The following is a 22,746-nucleotide window of genomic DNA, read 5'->3' on the forward strand; positions in this document are numbered from 1 at the left end:
TTGGTTCGCACATGCGCAAGGATGCAACTAGAGCACGCAAATTGGTAGTGTGGAATACGATGCTTTCTTATTTCTAAAAATTGACTATCATATCACAAGCGAAAGTTATAATATACAGTATTTTTATTTCTGTATCGTATTCTTTTAGCTGTGTTATAATATATACACCGAGCTCGATAGCTGCAGTCGCTTAAGTGTGGCCAGTATCCAGTATTCGGGAGATAGTGGGTTCGAAACCCAGCCCAGAAGATGGTTTTCAGTGGTTTCCCATTTTCACACCAGGCAAATACTGGGGCTGTACTTTAATTAAGGCCACGGCCGCTTCCTTCCCATTCCTAAGCCGTTCCTGTCCTATCGTCGCCATAAGACTTATCTGTGTCGGTGCGTCGTAAAGTAAATAGCAAAAAAGAATTTTTTTCTAATATAGTTTCATTTCCAGCTTCGCTCCTTGGTAAATAACCTAACCGTCCATAATCACTTGTATATCATCAAAATAATACTATCCTAACTAGATTAAATGAAGATTTTTAAAAATTTCGTACCTTTACCAATTCCTTGAGATTGATCTATAAAGCTTCAAACACCTCAGGCACAATTGCTTGTTTTGATACTTTAGATAAATATATAGCTGAAATGCCCGAGTAACCAGTTGCTAGGAATCTTAAAGTTATACTTATAAAAAAAAGCCTGTCATTAGTGGAGCCGGCTTTCCGAGAATCTGTATCATTTCTTGCAATTTCAATTACTGTCAACAGGAACTGACAGTCATGTGGGGGCATTCTGAAGAAAATTTTGAAAGCCTACTGCATCATGAATTAAAAGTTCTCACTTAAGTGTTCTCTCCAAACTTCATTCTAAATGCCTTTGCAATATATTTCTTCGCCACACTTTGCGCCTATTTTTTTCTTCCTGGACCTATGCATCGTAACCTCACAAACAGCTTTTCTGGTGTGGACATAATGTTGAAGAATTTGTTAACAAAATTTATTAACTGTGTTGAGAAATGTTTACATTAACATTGTTTATTAACTTTGCTTCGTTAACATTGTTTGGTGTGGGCTAGCCATAACGCACCGAAGGTTTCCGGCGATGCAGTAATGGGAAAGGACTGCAAAGGTATCAGCCGTGGTCTTAATTAATGCTTAACGTAAAAATGGAAGATCACGGAAAACCATTTTAAGGACTGCCGATGGTGGAATTCGAAACCACATTCTCCTGAATGCACCCTCAAAGCTACATGAGCCGAACCGCGAGGCCAGCTAGCTCGTCTTACAATATAAATATAAATTCATTAATAGCATAGAAACAGTAAATTAATGTGTAATAATAAATACTTTTATGAAGATAATTGTAGAGAAAATGATGAAGCTTGGGAGGGGAAGTATTCCGCCAACGACGCTACAGCCCTAATGCATGGTAACTAAAACTATGGGTTTTTGTCTACCAAGCGACCGCTGCTCAGCCCGAAGGCTAACATAATACGGGTGATGCGTGGTCAGCGCGACGAATCCTCTCGGCTGTTATTCTTATTTTACTAGTCCGGGCAGCTCTCTAACCATCATATATCTCCTCAACTGTTCTCCCTGGCCTGGCCGGGAATCGAACTTGGGGCCTCCGAATGACAGGCAGGCTCGCAGGTTGACAGGTGTAATATACTTAAAACGAAAAACAAACATTTAGATAAATATTTTTGAGAGATTCACAGTACTGGTACTTACTAATGCAAGCACTTTCATGTCGATTCATTCGTTTGTTTCGTTCTCATTCAACAAAAATATAATCGAGTAAAAGCTATTACTTTTGTTTATTATTGGCGTGTGTTTTCTTTAAGGACGTACCGTAGCATCCAAGGGACAAGAAAGGCTGAGGAAGTATTTTCAAGATCTGGTACAGAATCTTAGGTAAAGCACCTATCAGGAGATAATGAAAACAATGATATTACTTCAAGTACCACATTACTGATTCAGGATTGAACCCGCTTATTTGAGCTCAGAAGGCCACCGCTCTATCGTCTGAGCTACTCAGCCAGTCCTATTAGGCGATAAACCATGATGCAGAAGTTTATGGTTGCATCGACCAATTTTATAAATTATTACTTTTGAATAATAATGTTACATCCCATTAACTAATTTTACGGTTTTCGGAGACGCCGAGGTGCCGGAATTTAGTCCCGCAGGAGTTCTTTTACGTGCCAGTAAATCTACCGACACGAGTCTGACGTATTTGAACACCTTCAAATACCACCGAACTGAGCCAGGATCGAACCTGCCAAGTTGGGGCCGGAAGGCCAGCGGATCATCTGTCTGAGCCACTCAGCCCGGCTGATTATTATTATAATTATCTTCTTTATTTCTTCATCTGTTTAACCTCCAGGGTTTTTTCCCTCGGACTCAGCGAGGAATTCCACCTCTACCGCTTCAAGGGCAGTGGCCTGGAGTGGGAGACTTAGGGTCGAGGGTATACAACTGGGGAGGAGGGCCAATATCCCGCCCAGGCGGCGTCACCTGCTGTGCTGAACAGGGGCCTTGTTGGGGGATGGGAAGATTGGAAGGGATAGACGAGGAAGAGGAAAGGACGCGGCCTTGGCCTGAAGTTAGGTACCATCCCGGCATTTACCTGGAGGAGAAGTGGGAAAGCACGGAAAACCACTTCGAGGATGGCTGAGGAGGGAATCGAACCCCTGTCTACTCAGTTGGCCTCCCGAGGCTGAGTGGACCCTGTTCCAGCCCTCGTACGACTTTTCAAATTTCGTGACAGAGTCGGGAATCGAACCCGGGCCTCCGGGGGTGGCAGCTAATTACACTAAGAGGCGGACATTATTATTATTATTATTATTATTATTATTATTATTATTGATTTTCGATGTTGCTAGTCAACTTTAATTGTTTCATTAGATCACAGTTTCTGAAGGAATAAAATGTCGTCATTGGACGAGGGTGATCGTTTCTTTTACGGGAAAAGTCAGAGACTTACTAAATGTTAAAAAGTAATTCGATGGTCGTTAAACCTGCATTTGTTTCGTGAGAATACTGTAAGTGCGAGTTCAAAGATATGTATATAATTTCGGTGGCTATTTATAGCCGAGTGCAGCCCTTGTAGGGTAGACCCTCCGATGAGGGTGGGCGGCATCTGCCATGTGTATTTAACTGCGTGTTATTGTGGTGGAGTATAGTGTTATGTGTAGTGTGTGAGTTCAAAGATGAACCGCATGCAAATGGTTCAGTTAATACAATCCTGTGTTCCTTTATAAAAATAATAATGGAGAGTTGACACCTGATAGGCAACCTGCGCGTCTGTAAGAATGGAGCCCTAGCTATGATGAATTCGTATGAAGGATACACAGACCCAGTCCCCGAACTATCAGAATTAAGTATAATAGGTTAAAGTCCCCGACCGGGCCGGGAATCGAACCCGGGACGCTAACCATTTAGCCTTGTAGCCGGACTTCATAAAAATCGCAATTTGGAATAACCCAACGATCAGTCCTTCCACTTACAACGCTTGTGTGAACCGCTCACAACAAGTAGTTTGATTCCGTGCGGAGGGATATTCTCTACTGCGCTTGTGACGCTGCCCCCTCTCCTTCGCCTTGTGACGAAGTCCCAGGAATTTTGACGTGGCTACTACGTACTTGCCTGTTTGCCCACTCGGATTGCAGCAAAGTTGGTGACGACGAATACGTAACTGGTAAGTACTCAGCTGAAGAATAATAACAACCGAGCATGGTCTATGTTTCTAGCGATGTTTTGGGGGTAGTTCAGAGCAGTATTTTATGAAAACAGGTCGTAAAAATGTTTGAAGGCGATTTTATTCCCTTACAGGAAAAGGTACGGAATATGGCGTCTTGTGAGTGTTAGTATGTGTAAATTTAGAAATAAGCCCTTCCATTTCGCCCGGTTACGTGATCCAGCCCGGCGAATATGAAACTGTATGAATTCCCTGTTGTATAACTTGTTTGAATTAACATTGGAAATAAAGCTGAGAGTATGCAACCCTTGTTGTTTATAGCATTTGCGGCATTGCATGCACAGGAGTACATCAGCTATTTTAGTGGGAAATGCAATTTAAATCCTGGAAACTGGTTTCCCTTATAGCAACGTTCATTTAAATTATCAGTACATTCTTGAAAAGCGTGTCTTGTGAACTGACAAGCGAATTTTCGTGGTTGCTGTCCATTAATTCATTGTTAACCTATGATTCAGAGTTAACCACAGATTTCCAAGAAAGAGCATTGTCATTGGACTACTCTGCTCTTGAATGAAGAAGTTAATATTGAGGCTTTTCACATTGTCTGGTTGTTTTGTTAAGTTTTTACTATTCTATAATTGCTGATATGTGGTTTGTTTCAGGACGTAACGTCCCAGGGCAATGGATGGTATGGTGGAAGAGAATGGCACATCTGGCAACCCACCAGGTGATCCCTTGGCCCACTCCCCTGGGGACACCAATTCTTCAGTGGTTGTCACTTCGGTACAGACCTCATCTTCTCAGCCTCATCACCTAGTAGCTGCTACCAGTATCGTGCAACTCACTATCCCAACACATGTTAACAACAACAATTCAACTACAGCACAGGTACGGGGGTACGTGAATCCCCCCAGAGATCCCTCACACATCTATGCTGAGCAATGTAGTAATTGTGCCATACATATCGTTATTTTGAAGTATTTACTTGTCATACATTTGATAACTTCAAGCGCCTTTTGATGGGTATTATTTTGTGTACTGCTTAGTTTGTTCTTACTGTCATTACTGGGGGGATTATAGGGTGAAAGTGATTGATTAATAAGTGTAAGGTGTTGAGAATGTCCGACTGGAAAATGTGGAGTAATATGTTGTTATAATTAATGTGAAGTAAATTGAACCATGCACCAGTCTTCAAATGGTCGTTATTTACAGTGTGTGGCAAAGTAGCTGTGGCATTGGGGGAACATGTTTGGTGACTTATCTGTGGGTATTTGTTTTAAACTGTGAATGATTGTTTGCAACTTAGAGTGGTGTTGAGTGTGTTGCTCCAGACTGATTTTCTGTCATTTATTTCTTAACAAAAGTGTGTGGCACCAGCCTGGAGTGTACGTTTTATTCTAGTTTATACGATTTAGTATATTATGAAGCTTGCGTGTTTGGTAGGAAATTATAATGAATGGTCCTGGAAGCAGTATTTATGGCATGAATGGGTTGTCTTCAATTTGACTTAACTCCTAAGAATGCAAATTTTGACATCACGATTCTTTTTATTAAACGTAGGCCCTAGACATTTCAACCATCTTAACTTTTAGTAAAATTGTTACCATGTATGGTTATTTTGAATGTCACTATGTTCACTGTTCCTCACTCATGAAAGATGATTTTATTACGTGAAATTTACTTGTGAACGTTTGCGAAGTGATACAGTTCATTTTGTTTGTCATCAGTAAGTGACCGTGTTCTTAAATATTAGAGTTCTTTTTAGAATCTCAAAAACATACATTTGCTTCTTTATTTTAAGTGTATCTGGGCCTACTTAGAAGTAGTGGGAGTCATGAATGATAATAGCAAACGGTCATCTTCCCATGCGGCCATTTACAGTAAATTACTGCTGTAATGTTATGTTAAAGGACTTTCCTAGTAAATCACAACTGGTCCCTGACTAATTCTTTTTGCCTAGTCATAACCTTGCATGTCATAGCTAGTAACTTGACTGATCACTACATAACCTCATACTGTCCTAGTTCCCACTTGTGTGACTGGATACCTCTGTCACCTATCTTTCTAAAATGTAGATGGGCTAGTATATTAATTTGAAATCCTACTGGATTTCAGTATATCCTGCCAGTGACATAGTGAATCAAAGTCTTGTCTTATAGGTAATAATAATAATCATATAAAACATTGCTTCCAAGAGAACTTCAACTTCATAATCACCTGATCAGTGAAGTGTTTATAATATGAATTTGCTTAAGCTACCTTGCGAATGGAAAATATCTTGAAACTAATTTGTAATTTTATTCACGAAATGTTGATTTTCCTAAGTGTGCAATACTTCTTATTGAATTGCACTGTAGCCTAAAGATTAAGATACAATTAAATATAAGAAGATGAAATTCAGTATTTGCACAGATCACTACATAACCTCGATTTGGGAATGCTTCCAAACTTTGAATAAAAGTGATTGCTAGTTACTCTTACAGTATTTTTGTCACATTTTTGGGTTACTATTAAGATTATTTAATTCTTACAAGTTATTTACTTGGCCAGAATAGCAGTCTTTGTAAGGAACCACAATCTACTGGAAACTATTTTTTTGGTATACTGCAGTGTGGGATAGTCTTATGTTCCTCTGCAGTATTGTTACTGAATTTATGATGTTGATATAATGTCTGCGAAACTTTTAGTGATACTTCAGCTCCCTGGTGCTGAATTGGTAGACCTCGGTTATCTTCGAGATTCGTATTGGCAAGCTCTGACACAAAGAATATGAATCGATTATGTATCGCCGTCTGACATCTAGCAGTATAATTGCAACACTTTAAATACTGTTGTTATTTACACAGCAAAGTCAAAATATTGGTTAAGCTTGAACATGAGTGAGGAAAATCAAAGTACATCACTACAGAGGTGCCAACTATTATGGATTGTCTGTAATTATTACGGATTTCACCTCACAGTTACGGAATTACAGTCAAAGGGGAAATTATTATGGAAGAGCTGACAATATCACAAAAAAAAAATTGTACGGAAAAAAGAAAAGAAGTAAAACTTTTCGATCCTTTTGAGCCTTTCTCCTAAATCGTCCTCGTTTCAATGCTTTGAGTTGGCAATGATACTTATTCGATTGTGACTTTCTTTTGCTACCCATAAGCGTTGTAAAATTCATTGTGAGTGAATGAAGTTCATTCTATGGAATGAAGGAGCTCAGGTGCTGCTCTTCTCCATTACAAATCCTTCAGTAATGTTGTATTTGCTGTATTAAGTGTATCTGACAGTTGACAGAGAGATTGAGAAAGTAGTGAGGCCTACATTAAGCACATCTGCACTGGAATCACTTCCTATGGTTCAGAAGATGCTATTTATTTTTATTTTTTTGCTAGTTGCTTTACGTCGCACCGACACAGATAGGTCTTATGGCGATGATGGGACAGGGAAGGGCTAGGAGTGGGAAGGAAGCGGACATGGCCTTAATTAAGGTACAGCCCCAGCATTTGCCTGGTGTGAAAATGGGAAACCACGGAAAACCATTTTCAGGACTGCCCACAGTGGGGTTCGAACCTACTATCTCCCGAATACTGGATACTGGCCACACTTAAGCGACTGCAGCTATCGAGCTCAGTGGTTCAGAAGGTGAAAATGTCATTACAGTGGGAAGGATACTTCAAGAAAAACTACACTGAAAAGCAGCTGCTGCGTGAGAAACGAGCTACAAGGAATGTTTTATCACAGAATTAACAGGTTGTATGCAGGATTTTTGTGCAATATGATATACTTTCGAATAGATTGCTAGAGGGAAGGGCAAAAGGGGTGTCATTATTGAGAAGAAAGGAGCATGCTTAGGACTTGACTCGAAATTTTTCTCGGGGACAGAGGGTAATTACTGATAATCCACTTTCAAGGTTGGCACCTCTGTCACAAGAATAACTTAGAACTCCTATGCGGAAACGACGGTTTAGAAAATTCATATCGGTCGATCATACTATCAGTTAATTCAGATTTAATTTCCATTCTGTTGGCAGTATTACTGGAACCGTTGTAGCTTCCTCCTTATTCCTCACTCCCGTAAAATGAAGTGTCACTAAAAGTTTTGTGGGTAGTATATATTCTAGTAATGTTGGGTACCTGCATAATATGCATTATGATAACTCTACTCCACCTTTTAGAGTGCACAAGTCCCTGTAAATTGTGAACTGCATATGGGAAGATCCAAATAAAATATTGATTCTAATTCTGTTAAAAAAAAAAAATTATATATATGCATATAAATGCAAAATATTGAGGAAATCTAAAATATGCACACTATAATCATATCTTCTATCATTTCTCACTCTTAATTGCTGTGCAGTTGTGGTTTACAAGATGATGTGATGGATTGTTATCATTAAGCTCATTGGTTTAAGGTGCCCTCTGAAAGATAGTCTTCATGTATTTTAATGGTTGTTTAAGCAATTCAAAGTGCAGTTACTTATGAAAATAATTTGCTAATTTTTCTTTTGCTACAAATATTTATTTAATTTCGTAGTCTTGAACTATTTCAGTTCTTATGAAATTATCCCAATTTATAAATACTGTATAGTCAAGTTGGGTAAAAAAAAGGTAGAGACAAAGAGTGATTTACGGAGGTAATGGCACAAGAAGAAGGGACACTGAGCGAGTTGCTGCATGGTTTGAGTCATGTAGCTGTCAGTTTGCATTTGGGAGATAGTGGGTTCAAATTCCACTATCGGCAACCCTGAAGATGGTTTTCCACGGTTTCCCATTTTTACACCCGGCAAATGCTCGGCCTGTACCTAAAAATAGTATTAGACTAGGATAGGCAAGAAGTGGCTCTGAAATCTTATCTTAAATTCTAGGAAAGTTAACTTGCAACTAATTTAACCCCACAAATTTAACATTTTAAAAATATATGTTGGTCCTAAAATTTCAATTCTGTTATTGTTGAAATTTAATATTTAAACATAAGTAGTGGAGAATTAATATTTTCAAAATTATTAATGAAAAATTTTTTTCATAGAATTTTAAAACTTGATTATATTTGTATTTAATTCTGTCAAAAGGTTTTTAGGAGTGAAATTTTGTAAGTAAATCCCCTTCTTTCATAACCTTTTCCTTTGTTATCAGGTATAGACATTATTGTGGATAAGCCGTTTTTACAGACGGGTGTCCTTCCTGCGGTGTTGGGGTAGCGTGCTTGCTTCTTACCCTGAGGTTCCGAGTTTGATTCACGATCAGGTCAGGGTTTTTTACCTGGACCAGGGGGTTGGTTTGAGGTCCACCCAACCTATGTGATTTCAATTGAAGAGCCTGATGATGAGATAGCGGCTCGTGTCTAGAAACCCAAGAATAACTGCAGAGAGAATTTGTTGTGCTGGCCACATGGCACCTCTTAATTTGTAGGCCTTTGGACTGAACAGCGGTCGCTTGGTGGGCCATGGCCCTTCAGGGCTGTTGTACCATAGGTTGTCATCCGTGGAGGCTGGTAGTTGATGTGTTATGTGTGTGTTTTTGAACAGGTGTGCATTAAGATGAACACAAATACTCATTCTTGAGCCAGAGGAGTGAACTAGATGCGGCTTAAAATCCCCAGCCTGACCTGGAATCGAACCCGGAACCCTCTAAACCGAAGGCCACTATGCTGATCATTCACCCTAGGAGATGGACGTAATAATGTAAAACTATAATTTATATTTATTTTATGCATTTTGAAACATGCTGCGTTGGTTCATTTATGGAGCCAGTGACTCCTTTCACCACATGGAAGGTTGTCATGGGAACTGTGGAAGTTTTTTTCAGTGTTCGTTTTAGGTAATTGTAGATGCTCAGATTTTATTTTTGGGATGTATAGCAATTCTTTATTTAATTGAGGCAAGCTCTGAAGTTGTTTTGGAGTCACATTTTTGTTCTTTCAGCGCATTAGCAGGTGCCAATCTTCATTGAAGTTGTCTGAAATGTAAAATGATTCTTGTACTTAACAGCGGGGTGAATTCGCTAAGCTTGGCTCAAATTGGCTCGGATTGAGGAGCGCTGCAGAGCGAGTGAGGAAGGGGGAAACACGCGTAGGGAAAGAGAGACACAGAGCTGTTGCTTAAAATCGAGGAGTTGGGGATCTGCACTCTGGTCAAGTCGTCTTGTGCACCTTTCACCGTGAGAGGCTCTGGATAACGCTATGGTAGCCTTCTTTAGACTTTAGGTCTAATAATGTGAAATTATGCACCACAAGTTTAGTTTGATAATAAGGGCTGGACACATTAGATTTAGGACACTACTATACTCACTGAAGATCCATAGCATGAACAAGTGGCTCAGTAATCTTATCACACACCAATTCCTCATGTGCCGAGCTGAGTAGCTCAGATGGTGGTAGTGCTGTTCTTCAAAGCCCACGTTTGCGGACTCACTCCTGGCACAGTCTGGTGGTATTTCAAGATGCGCAAATATGCCAGTCTCATGTTGATAGTTTTACTGGCATATAAAATAACTCCTTTTGAACAATATTCAGACACCTTGGCGTAAAGTAAATCCCTTTTTCTTTATAACGATATCACAGATGATGAAAATTAATGAAATGGTGATATACATTATTAGAAAGCATTCTAAGTTGCTCTATTGCATGTAGCTTGATTTTCAGGGTTATTTTTAATGCTATTTATACAATGATATATTTTAAAGTAAATATATGTCCTACACTAATAATGAGATTGATCTTACCTCAGATTACTATTCTATAAAGACTAATATTATCACGATGCACGCATGGTTTGCCAATGTAAATTAAGAGGTCTTTTGCTTGACCATACAACCAAAAAAAAGTTGTAAGGTTTTCATACACAATTTATTTTCAGTATTGCCTTATAGAGAGTGTTGTTGAAGCTTATTAGAACTTTTCACTCGATAGAATTAGTTTTTTTTTAACAGATGGTGCAAAAAACCTTAAAATTGTCTAATAGTGGAGTTATAAGGTTTGCATATTAAGCCGATGATTTGATATTTCAAATTATTGATATTCTAATATTTCCAGATTGTTTGTATAACAAATCTTATAACCACAGAGGAACAGAAATTGTAACCTCTTGAGTGGTACTGCCCACAAGTTTAACCAGGACAGTTACTATGATCTTAAAGAGTAATGCTGCATGGAGATTTGGATAGAAAATTTAGTATTCATTGGATTCTACATGGAATGTTTTATTGGGATTGAAAAACACCCTGCTAGTGTCTCTTTGTTTCATGATGTTCAGAATAGCTATATTCCTTTCCATTGCTGCCTCTCTGGCCTAGATTATATGTATTGCTTTGTCCATTCTCGTAGTGTACAGTATCATCTAACGTAGTTTAATTTTGCATAGGACTTCATGGGTATGTTGTAATTACTGTAATATGATGATGCTATATGAGTCTAATGTGACAAATACTGACATATTTAAAAACTATTTACTAGTACCCTATTATTGATATCTTATTTTTGTTTCAATTATAGGCTAGGGATATTGTTTGTTCGTGAGCCCTGTGTTCTTCTGTCTGAAATTTGTTGTGATTTGTAACTGTATTATTGTGTTCATAGTTGTTTTGATATAGAATTATTTTCCCTCCTCTTTTTTACAGCTGTTCCAATGTGGCCTTGTAGTACCCTTCCTGGGTTCACTTTATTAGTGGGTACAGATTTTTAGGAAGGAGAAAATCTTGCAAAGATATGCTGTGAAACAATACCTAAAATAGTGTGAGAGAAGAGATCCTTCCCCATTAGGCTTCGATCACATTGGAGGCATGGTTGTGCAAGTAATTTGGTGGCGTGTGCGTACGCAAGCTGGCGGAAACAGCAATGTGCTCACACTAAATGCAAGCAGGTGCAAGTTAATTATTATGAACAGGTCAGTCGAAATGGAGATGTCAGACAATGAGGACATTGTTTTAAATTTTTTATTTTTGGATGAGCAGGAAATCAGGGAAGTGTGAGTGAACAGGTATGTTTTGGACAGAGAGGAAAATGGAGAGTATGCACGAATATTCAGCGATTTGCTTAGACAGCCTGATAAGTTTTTTTGAATATTTCAGAATGATACCAGACACTATACTGGACAAAATCACACCTAGAATAAGGAGGCAATCTAATATCCGAAAGTGTGTATCACCTGAAGAGCTCCAAAACACTACACTGTCACTGCTGCGATGGTCAGAAATCAACTGATATCACGCACGCTTGCAACTGCAAAACAAATATTTTTGTTTCAAAGTGGAATCGGATCAGGCGTGCGCAAGCTTGCACTTGCTTGTGGTGGGCAGTGTGAGCGGCGATGGACAAGTCACCACTTGTTTCTGTCGCTCTGCTGCAGATTTTGTTTATATGTGCACGCATGCTCCACCAAATTACTTGCACAAGCATGCCTCCAATGTGATCGAAGCCTTATGCTTGCCACGGACCCACCAACCCGCCCCTAGAAGCATTCTTTCTTATAGAGAAAAACAGAAACTGACGCTGTGTTAATCTCTGGAATGCGACCATTTCCTGTGTTCCTGTTGGCTGGTGGGCAGTTATTACTATGATAGAGCTTGCATGATGTGTGGCCCACTGTTACCACATTCCATGAAAATAATTAAACCGCGTAGTTTGAAAGCGAGTTGTTTTGATATAGAATTATTTTACCTCCTCTTTTTCACAGTTGTTCCAAAGTGACCTCTAGTACCCCTCCTAGGTTACACTTTATTATTGGGTGCCGGTACAGATTGAGAGGAGAGATCCTTCCCCATTATACTTGCCAGGGACCCACCAACCCTCCCCTAGAAGCATTCTTTCTTATAGAGAAAAATGGAAACCGACCAGAAAATTAATTAATTAATTAATTAATATACATCTTCACTTCACCATCTGTTACACCGTCCACAATGATTTAAACAGTTAACTAAATTAATATAGGCAAGGAAATGGGGACCGGGGGAGTCAGGCCGGACCTAACCAATGCACACAGTTGTCTCGCCACTAGTCAGACCTAAGTTGGCAGCTTTGTGTAGTGCGCTGTGACGTGTGAGCCGCACCAGCTTGGATTCCTAACCTCTCTTTTCTATACCCGTTTTTTGAAGTTTAACCTTCTTCCTGCAATCAAAATATTTTGGCCCTTGTGAGGAGCACAGTTGGAAGACTTGTTCCTCATTCATGAAATTGGCAAGAATTTTCACCCTACTTCACAGTAATAAAATCTATTCTATCATCATATTTGTTCAGCAGTGATGTGTATATCAGTTCCAGTGCAAGATCTGCATTCTTGTTAGTGCACTTCTACATTCTTATTAATGTGCATTTGAACAACACTACAATGACATCCTCGTTCACGAACATACCTTTTTCCACAAAACTGCCTGGGTGTATTTCACTATAAATATTGATTGTAGATTTGTTTCATTTTCAGCTTTGAGAGGCTCCAAGATAGATCAAAGGGGCTGCCTGACCAAGACAGTAAAGGCGTACTCGGTTCATTCAGAAGAATGTGGGTTCAATTCCCTATCAGGAAGTTGAAAAATTTAAGAAACAAGATTTCCTCCTCTGGAGGTGCTTATGAGCAAGAGGTTCATTAAACCTACACCAGAAATGAGTACCAGGTTAATTCCTTTGGGCAAAGGCAGCCAGGCATAGAGCTAACGTCTAACCCACTAAGTGCTGAGATTCCACCCCTCCAAGGGCCTTCATGGCCTGTACGGAGATGTCTTTGCTTTTGTTAGATGATCTAACTTAGCCACTCCTTTCTCCTTTTCTGTGTGTATGAAATCTTGCCCTTCTACTATGGCCGTTTGTGGCAATTACTTGACCGCAGACAAAAGCGTATCTGCCACCTCTCTAAATTATTATTATTATTACCGTATTTACTCGTGTATTAGGACCCCCCCCTGGGTTTTTCAGATGAGTTTCGTTCGTATAACCTACTCAATGAAAATGCATCAAAGTCATGTGGTGCATCTGTGTTTCATAGTTAATACATGTCCGTCTCCGTAGCGTAGGTCTGCTGCAGCTCTGATGATGTCGCACAAATAGATGTATAGCTTCATGTCCGACCCGCGCATTACAAGCATGCATTGGTCATGCTATATGTCTGTGTTTTGTAGTTAATTATGTCCGCCAGCGTAATGGTTAGCACAATTAGCTGCCGTTCTCGGGAGTCTTGAGTTCGATTCCCAGTACCGTACTGCCAGAGATTTTCGAATGGCAGGGAGGTTGATATGCTGTAAAAACGGTACATGTAACTCTGCTCCATTGAGGGTGTGTCTAAAAGGAGCTGCACCACCTCAGGATGAGGAAACTAATTTAGTTGAGAAATAGCCACAGTTTTTGCTATTTATATAGCAGGTGGGATAATTAAGAAAGTGATTGTTTAATATCTCTTTTAAAAGTTTAATAAGTTTAAAACTTGATGAAAGCTATCCAGTAATTACGATTGTTTTACTCACCAACGTACCAAACAAATAATTCATAATAATAATTTTGTGTACTTTGAACGATTTTCGGGGACGCCAAACAAAACATACTAGGGTATGCATTAATAAAAAAATTGGAGGCAACAAATGTACGATTAAACATTATGATAATAAAACACATTACCGCCACACCTGTAGATATCCATAAATGCGGCAAACTTTTCTGTTATTTATTTTTATTCTTTCAGTCGTGGAACTTTTGGCACTATCCAGGCGGTAGCATACCTAACCTAAATATTGCCGTCTCTCTTATCTTATGTGCAGCTGTTTACGTAAATCCTGGTGTGATAAATGTCAGCGCTAAAATCAGCCTGCTCTTTCGTTATGTAGTGAAGCATGAAATATACTTAAAAATAAGGGTCTGGGTTTCAGCAGCTGCAGTTATCAAAAGAACGCTTCCACTCAATATGTATTACATTTGGAAGTACAACTCGTATCATACGCTAGTTATCAGCTGGTGGTTTGGCACGCCTTCTGCAGCGCGGCTTTATTTGGAATACCAGAGACCATCTCCAGAAACCATTTTGGAATAGATTCACACTGTTTAGACTCTATAGTCGGGAACAAAACTTTTTTTTAAAGGTTAAAAAAGACGGGACCTTTTATACTCTCGATTAGTGAAGGGACTATCGAATGAAAACTACCAAATTATTCGGTAGTCGCCAACTATCGTTACAACAGATTGTTTCCGTTTGCATTCAGTTTTTCATTCGGATTGCAACTTCGAATTGTTTCCACTAGTCAGTACTACAATCAGCCTGCTCTTTCGTTATGAAGTGAAGTCAGTCATTTATTATAAAGGAATAGATATCTGACCCAAAGTTGTACAATGATAAATGCAATTTCATTATTGTGCACTTTATCAATAGATAATCATGTTATAGTTTTTATACTTTCCATAATAACCATGAACCTCTAATTTTTGAACAATAACCTTAAATGAATGGAACTACAGGGTCCTAGGAAAATATGTTGTCTCTTCATTTAGTTTAGTTTACTGTATTCACATTACTTTAATATGTTGTGTTATTACAATAAGGTGTAAACCTAACCTTTGTCTAAAATGACCAAACATTTGTTATTTTATGAACAGACGATCTTACATTCATTAACTTGTGGTTGGGGACACAAAAATGCATTTTATTTAAAATAAAACGTAATGACCAGAATTACTTTAATCACAACATTTTATCTTATTTTATAGACTAACGTAGGTATTTCAGTTTCCAATCATTTCACTCGAACATTGTGTAACGTTTGTTACTAGTCTCAATATTTCCGCTTATATCACTACCAACAAAAGAAACATGCTATACAAATCAATAGTATAATACAGCAATCCACATTTCAGTAGTTACTAGCACGACTTATTACTAGTTAAAAGTACTACCGCAGTACAAAATGTATATTACTACTTTATAACCAATTTCAAACCGAATGAAAACTATAGATTGTTTTCATTCGATGGTCATGCTTCACAATCGGTAGTCTACTGATAGTTTAAAACATTCGATATTCCCATTACTACTCTTGATTGCAGTGCTGCAGTGCATGGCTGACGAGATGGCAGTAAAGATGACGTTACCTAGAATGACATACCGGTAGCACGGAAGTTGGCGGGACAAGACTATAATTCAAATGAAAGCAGCGATCAGGTTTACTGTGTGCTAGGCCCACTGCTCAACTGACAGAGACAAATGTCTGGTCATTAAGTTCTTTTGTATCGGTGTTGCATAATATGATAATACGATACCCTTATCCCTTTCCTCTACGGGGTCGGGTGTTAAGTGAGACAAATCTTCGTAGCGACCTTATACGACCGTATGCCCTTCCTGACGTCAGTCTCATCAGAGGAATTAATGATATGTAACGAATGTCGTGATATGAGTACCGGTACCAAAATGGACATATATTTACTTTATATGTAGGCCTAAAAGTCGTGTTTACCATTTATTGTCTTTTTACATTTAGAAATACTGCTTTCCAACGAAAATAGCCAGTATAATTTGAATACATTCATAAGTTTGTTAAAGAATAGTGTAGAAAGTTTACATGTACAATTTATAGCCTAGAAGTCATGTTCGCTGCACAAAATTTGAGGTTATCGCATATTGGACCCCCCTTTACTTTTTTGCTGTAAAAGTTGGGGGGGGGGGGAAAGAGGGTCTAATACGCGAGTCAATACGGTATTAAACACTAAACATTACTATCTTCTGCATTATGTGAATGTGGACCGACTTTTGTTGGTTTTGCAGCTTTAAACTGTAACTCTTTCCTGCACTCTGAGCTGCGAATTCATTAATGATGACTTCAAAAGAAATGCCATAGGTACGCTTCAGTGTTGAGAAAGAGCACTCACCCGAGACGTTACTAACAGCTGTGCATAGAAACGTGCAAACACATTGGGATATACAATTAGAAGACTTTTCTGCCTAATATTACTAGAGGGTTCGAATCCCTCTGTCGGCAGCCCTGAAGATGGTTTTCCGTGGTTTCCTATTTTTACACCAGGCAAATGGTGGGGCTGTACCTTAATTAAGGCTATGGCCACTTCCAACTCCTAGGCCTTTCCTATCTCATCTTTGCCATAAGACCTATCTGGTGTCGGTGCGACATTAAGCCACTAGAAAAAAAAGAAGCAGCAACTTAGAGTTCCACTGCTGTGCTTATTTTATTAGTTTGTGGTACAGGGGTTGATTTGGAGGTTGTGGCAATGATTTCTTATTTTTCGAAAATGCAATATGTACATTTGAAATTGCTTGGTACCATCAAGCGAGACACTGTAGCGCGGTAGTCGAGTGGTTAAGGTTCTCCGATTCAGTTATGAAGATGGCGAGTTCGTGTCACGCTGCTACCAGCTATTTACCACCTTTCCCCCCCCCCCTTTTTTTTTTTTTCATTACTGTCAAAACTGATTTAAACATTTTCTTTCCCAGTAATTCGGCCTCTTCTTTACACTCTACAGAGTCGCTGGGATCCAGTAAGTGATTTATATAAAGACAGTGCTCGACGTAAGCCAGGGCACTTTTCAACTGTTTATTTATTGCTTGCTCTCCTGGGAACTCGTTTGCACTTTGCGTAGCTTCACTTTCAAAAACACTTTCATTCAAACATAATTCAACGTGAGATCTCCATGCTGATTGAACTTATGATGAGCACGTCTGGTTACATCGCACACAGCCATTAGATGACACAACGCGGTCAGGCAGTGACTAACTGCAGCTCTCATTCGCAAAACGAAGAAAAAGGGGAACAGGAAATGTCAGGAAAAAAGTTGAGACGAGCGTGACTCAAACTCACAATCTTCATAACTGAAGTGGAGAACCTTAACCACTCGACCACCGTGCTACAGTCTCTCAGTTGATGGTACCTGGCATGCTAAAACTCTCGTAACTTTTCTCGACATTTTCAAAATAGCTTTTCTTTTCAGAATTTTTTGAGAGTTCCACGCTACCACTTTGCCAGTGTGTTTTTGTGATGTAGCACTACCAACCTACAAAGTTTGAACATAATCGGTGATGCGGACATCATGACCTCCCTGTGTAAGAGATGGCGCCAACGAACAGTACGCAGCGCATGAATTTGACACATACGTCAGTTTGTTCGTCTGACATTAACCTATGAACTCAAACAAGTTGAGCCCGCCAAACACTAGCGTCTGGGTTGGATCGTTCAGTGATAATGTCGATATTTGTGCCTGAAAAAGAATATTTGCGTCATGCATTGCTTTTCTTATTTCATCAAAAGAAAAAGGTTATGGAAAGTTATCGTTTGCTGATAGAAACATATGGTGAACACGCTCCATGGATTAGAACATGCAAGGCATGGTTTTGACAATTTAAACGTGGTGATTTGAATGTGAAAGACGGTGTGCGCTCTGGTAGACCACAAAAGTGCGAAGACAAGTAATTGCAGGCATTAATGGATGATGATCCAACTCAAACTTAACAGCAGTTGTCACAAGCATTAAATGTGTCACAAGAAACAATCAGCAGATGTTTACGAGCAAAGGGGAAGATCAGTAAACTTGGTGAATGGCTCCCACATGATTTGAATGAAGGCAAATGGAAAATCGCAAAGTCTCTTGTGAAATGCTGCTTCAACATCACGAAAGAAAATCATTTCTGTACCGAATTGTGACGGGTGACGAAAAATGGATTTATTTTGAAAACCCGAAACTGAGAAAATCCTGGCTGTCGCCTGGCGAAGCTGGTTGTTCAACACCAAGGCCAAATCGCTTAGGCAAGAAGACTATGCTTTGTGTTTGGTGGGACCAGAGCGGTATTGTGTATTATAAACTCTTGAAGCACGGCGAAACTGTTACTGACAACGCTATCGCCAAAAAATTATGAATTTAAATCACGTATTGATCGAAAGACTGCCAGAATGGACTAGAAGGCATGGCAAAGTGATTTTGTTACACAGCAATGCGCCATCTCACACAGCAAAACCAGTGAAAGACACCTTGAAATCGTTTGTATGGGACATCCATCCGCACTCGCCCAACCTGGTGCCATCTGATTATCACCTCTTCTCATCAATGAGGCATGCGCTCACAGAGCAGCACTTCAGCAATTTTGAGGAATTTGGGAAATGACTCGACGAATGGTTTGCCGCAAAAGACAAGCAGTTTTTCTGGCATGGTACTAATAACTTACCTGAAAGATGGGCAAAGTGTGTAGAAGCTGATGGCCAATATTTTGAGTAAACAAAAAATGAATTTCCCTTGAAAATTATGTTTTTTCTTTACCACAAAAACTGGCAAAAAACTTACGCATACACCTGGTAATAGAGGTAATCAAAATCCAACACAGGAAATTTTTTATTTCCCAAAAATGTGCCAATGCCAAAAATGTAATGTATACATTTGAAAGTATGTTACATGAACTCGTAAGCTGCTGCAGCTGGGATAAGAGTGCATCATTCTAGCCATGATCACATTCGCTATGTCAGTTGGCTGATGACAGTGGTGTGTAATCAAAGTCAAGAAGATTCTGTACATCTCGGTCTAAGGGACTTCGATGTTATTCCCAAATTGAAGTAGCCATTGAGTGGGGAAAGCTTTACCAACAAACAAGATATCGTATGAGCATTTTGATGTGAGGTAGTGCCCATTGACGAATCTCGTGCAGTGGATCATATTTTCAGTCTTCCTCATCAATGATAACAAACCACAGACAATCTAGGAGATTACTTTGAAGGATGTTAAACAGCTTGTACAATACCTTTTTATTATTATTATTATTATTATTATTATTATTATTAACAAATACGTTGCAAATGGGAAATATCCCAGTGGCAATGGTCACTTACAGTAGTGTAATAATAAAGTTAACATGATTACCCAACAACAACAAGCAATTCCATGGAAAGAAAATATTACAAGAAATACTACTAGTTTAACATTCTAAATCCGGCATCATCATATAAATATTCACACTCAACTTAAGTATTTCCCGTGCCTAACACTACGGCTTACAATACTATAGGTTGAGCTTACTACTAGCTTTTACCGGGCGAGTTGGCCGTGCGCGTAGAGGCGCGCGGCTGTGAGCTTGCATCCGGGAGATAGTAGGTTCGAATCCCACTATCGGCAGCCCTGAAAATGGTTTTCCGTGGTTTCCCATTTTCACACCAGGCAAATGCTGGGGCTGTACCTTAATTAAGGCCACGGCCGCTTCCTTCCAATTCCTAGGTCTTTCCTATCCCATCGTCGCCATAAGACCTATCTGTGTCGGTGCGACGTAAAGCCCCTAGCAAAAAAAAAAAAAAAAAACTACTAGCTTAACATTATAAGTGATAATTAAGTGAAGTTAAACCATAATTACCCAACAACAACAACAACAGTACAACAAAAAATTCCATGGAAATAAGATATTACAAGAAATACTACTAGTTAAACTTTCTGAATCCAGCATCATTTTATACATATTCACACACAACTTAAGTATTTCCAGTACTTAACACTACGACTTACAATACTATAGGTTGAACTTGCTACTAGCATAACACTACAAAGTTAAAGTTAAAAACATAACTACCCAATAATTACAACACAAGTACAAAAAGCAATTCCATAAAAAAAAAAAAAAAAAAAAAGAGTACAAGCAATTCCATGGCACATTTACAATTTACCTGGCACATGTTTTCTCTCAAACATAGTTTCTCAAGTTTTTCGCTCCCCTCTTAACTATTTGTGATGGTGACTCAATGGAGACAGGCTGTCTTTTTGAATTTTTAGTACAGTGATTTTGTCCTGTTTTTGAATTATAACACACTGCGGTTTTAGATTAAGAGGTCCACAACCTCGCCATAATCACTTATTGTTTGTTTCCATCATGTCTCATTCGTTTTCATTCTTGTCTTCATTAGGTTTTAACACATTTTTTAGCATCAATTATGTAAATAACTTTTTTTCACTGCAGGTGCCTCAAACGAGTTGATTATTACTCCATCTAATGATGGAAATGTGTATACATCGAATTGTTTTAATTGTCATGTCTCTTTTGTTTTTATTTCTTTCTTTCATTATGTTTTAATACATTTTTTAGCATTTATTATGTAAATAACTTTAACCCTTTTTTCACTGAAGATGGCTCAAACGAATTGAAACATGTTTGATTATTATTACTCCATCTAATGATGGAGATGTGTATGTATTGAATAGGAGGACATATTAAGTTTCCACCCAGCTCGATAGCTGCAGTCGCTTAAGTGCGGCCAGTATCCAGTATTCGGGAGATAATAGGTTCGAACCCCACTATCGGCAGCCCTGAAGATGGTTTTCCATGGTTTCCCCATTTTCACACCAGGCAAATGCTGGGGCTGTACCTTAATTAAGGCCACGGCCGCTTCCTTCCTACTCCTAGTCCTTTCCTGTCCCATCGTGGCCATAAGACCTAACTGTGTCGGTGCAACGTAAAGCAAGTAGCAAAAATAATATTAAATATCCTTTGTAAAGTGAAAACCGTCAATACGGAATGATTCTAATATCTTATAAATTAAAGTTAAGAATGTAATTACCCTACAAGAACAGCAAGAGTAAGACAAATTCCTGGTAAGAAAATACTACAAGAAATACTGCTAGTTTAAGTTTAAATTTTCAAATAAATAATCATATACAAATTCACACACAACTTAAGTATTTCCCAGTACTTAACACTACAGCTTACAGTACTATAGGTTGAGCTTACTACTAGCTTAACATTACAAGTGATAGTAAAGTTAAAAACACAGGTAATTACCCAACAACAACACCACGAGTTCAACAAGCAATTCCCTGGAAAGAGAATACCATAAGAAAAATTATGAGTTTCACAATCTAAACCAAGCAGAAAATCACAATATTAGTGTCTGTAATTTACAACTTTTACTTTTCACTGTACACTAACATTAATGGTCTTCTTAAGGGGACTTGGGGCACATTTTTTTTTCGGTAAATGTATGAAATTGTCGGAATTTGAATTCTGGCATAAAGAAATTATATTAACCTTGCTCTACATAATAAAAGTGGTTTTGTGCTGCTGTGACTATTTTTGACGTAGTTACGGCCGTTTTTAAGTGGCTCTGCACGGTCATTTGATTCTCCACCATGCCCCCTTTTCTCTGCATGCTCGGCTGTCCGTGTCCCTTCTGTTACCATTAATTCCCTCTTTTCAGTAGCATTGAGATGACAATTTTTGAATATTGGAATATATACTGCCATCTGTTGGCTATGTTATGAACTACTTCAACCTATAATTTAGGCAACATAAAACGTTATATTTTAGAACATGTTTATAATTATATCCATTCTAGTGACATGTTTGACTAGAAAAATTCTATGTGTTTATAGAAGTAGTATTTTAATATGTTTGAGAGTTGTAACCAAATGCATATATTTAATAAGTTAGTGGACACCCTGACATCAGCCTATACACTTCCTTGTTTACTATTGGGTTTGTTTTGGTCAGTTTTGTGAATTGCAAGCAAGGTTGCAGGAAATTGTTAGTGAATATTATATCAAATCATGAGGAAGTAGATCCATCCATTGTAGGTAAACAAGTGCTTGACATTGCTGCATCATTTGACGGAACATGGCACAAGCGTGGCCATACATCTCTCTATGGCATTGGCATAGTGATTGACATTCTGAGTGGATTAGTTATAGATTACCATGTGTTATCTAAATTTTGTCACATGTGTGTTGTAACTGCTCATGAACTGGGTGAAGATTCTCCAGAACATAATGTATGGCTGGAAGGTCATAAAGCATGTGGGGAAATGCTCCAGGAATTATGAGGGATCATCTGTAGCAGTGAAAGTATTTGCAGCTGATAATTTATGGATAAGATCAGTGGAAGAATGTGGCATGCGCTACACAACTGTGCTTTTTGATGGGGATGCCAAAACATTTCTCCACCTGTCAAATGAAGCAGTATATTGACCAGATGTACAATTGAAAAAAGAAGAGTGCATTAACCATGTTGCAAAAAGGATGGGGACTGATTTGAGGAATTTGGTGAAAGAGTGGAAAGTAAAAGGAACTACACTTGGTGGAAGGGGGCCTGGAAGTTTGAAAGAAGCAACTATTGTGAAGCTCACAAATTATTATAG

General features: G+C 38.7%; 1 protein-coding gene across 5 annotated transcripts in view; it reads left to right on the forward strand.

Annotated features, from left to right (window-relative positions):
* Positions 1–3,694: 3,694 nt before the first annotated feature.
* The window catches only part of CrebB (Cyclic-AMP response element binding protein B), a 285,479-nt gene continuing 266,427 nt past the window's right edge, over positions 3,695–22,746 (forward strand). For 4 of the 5 annotated variants that reach the window (XM_067141949.2, XM_067141951.2, XM_067141950.2 and 1 more), the window contains exons 1-2: positions 3,695–3,827; positions 4,350–4,575. In XM_067141949.2, coding sequence (XP_066998050.1) covers positions 4,369–4,575 — 207 coding nt within the window. In that variant the 5' untranslated portion in view covers positions 3,695–3,827; positions 4,350–4,368. The remainder of the gene's footprint in view (positions 3,828–4,349; positions 4,576–22,746) is intronic. The other variant, XM_067141953.2, reaches the window with a different exon arrangement.

The sequence above is a fragment of the Anabrus simplex genome, chromosome 2 (assembly GCF_040414725.1).
Source record: "Anabrus simplex isolate iqAnaSimp1 chromosome 2, ASM4041472v1, whole genome shotgun sequence".
Taxonomy (NCBI): Eukaryota; Metazoa; Arthropoda; class Insecta; order Orthoptera; family Tettigoniidae; genus Anabrus; species Anabrus simplex.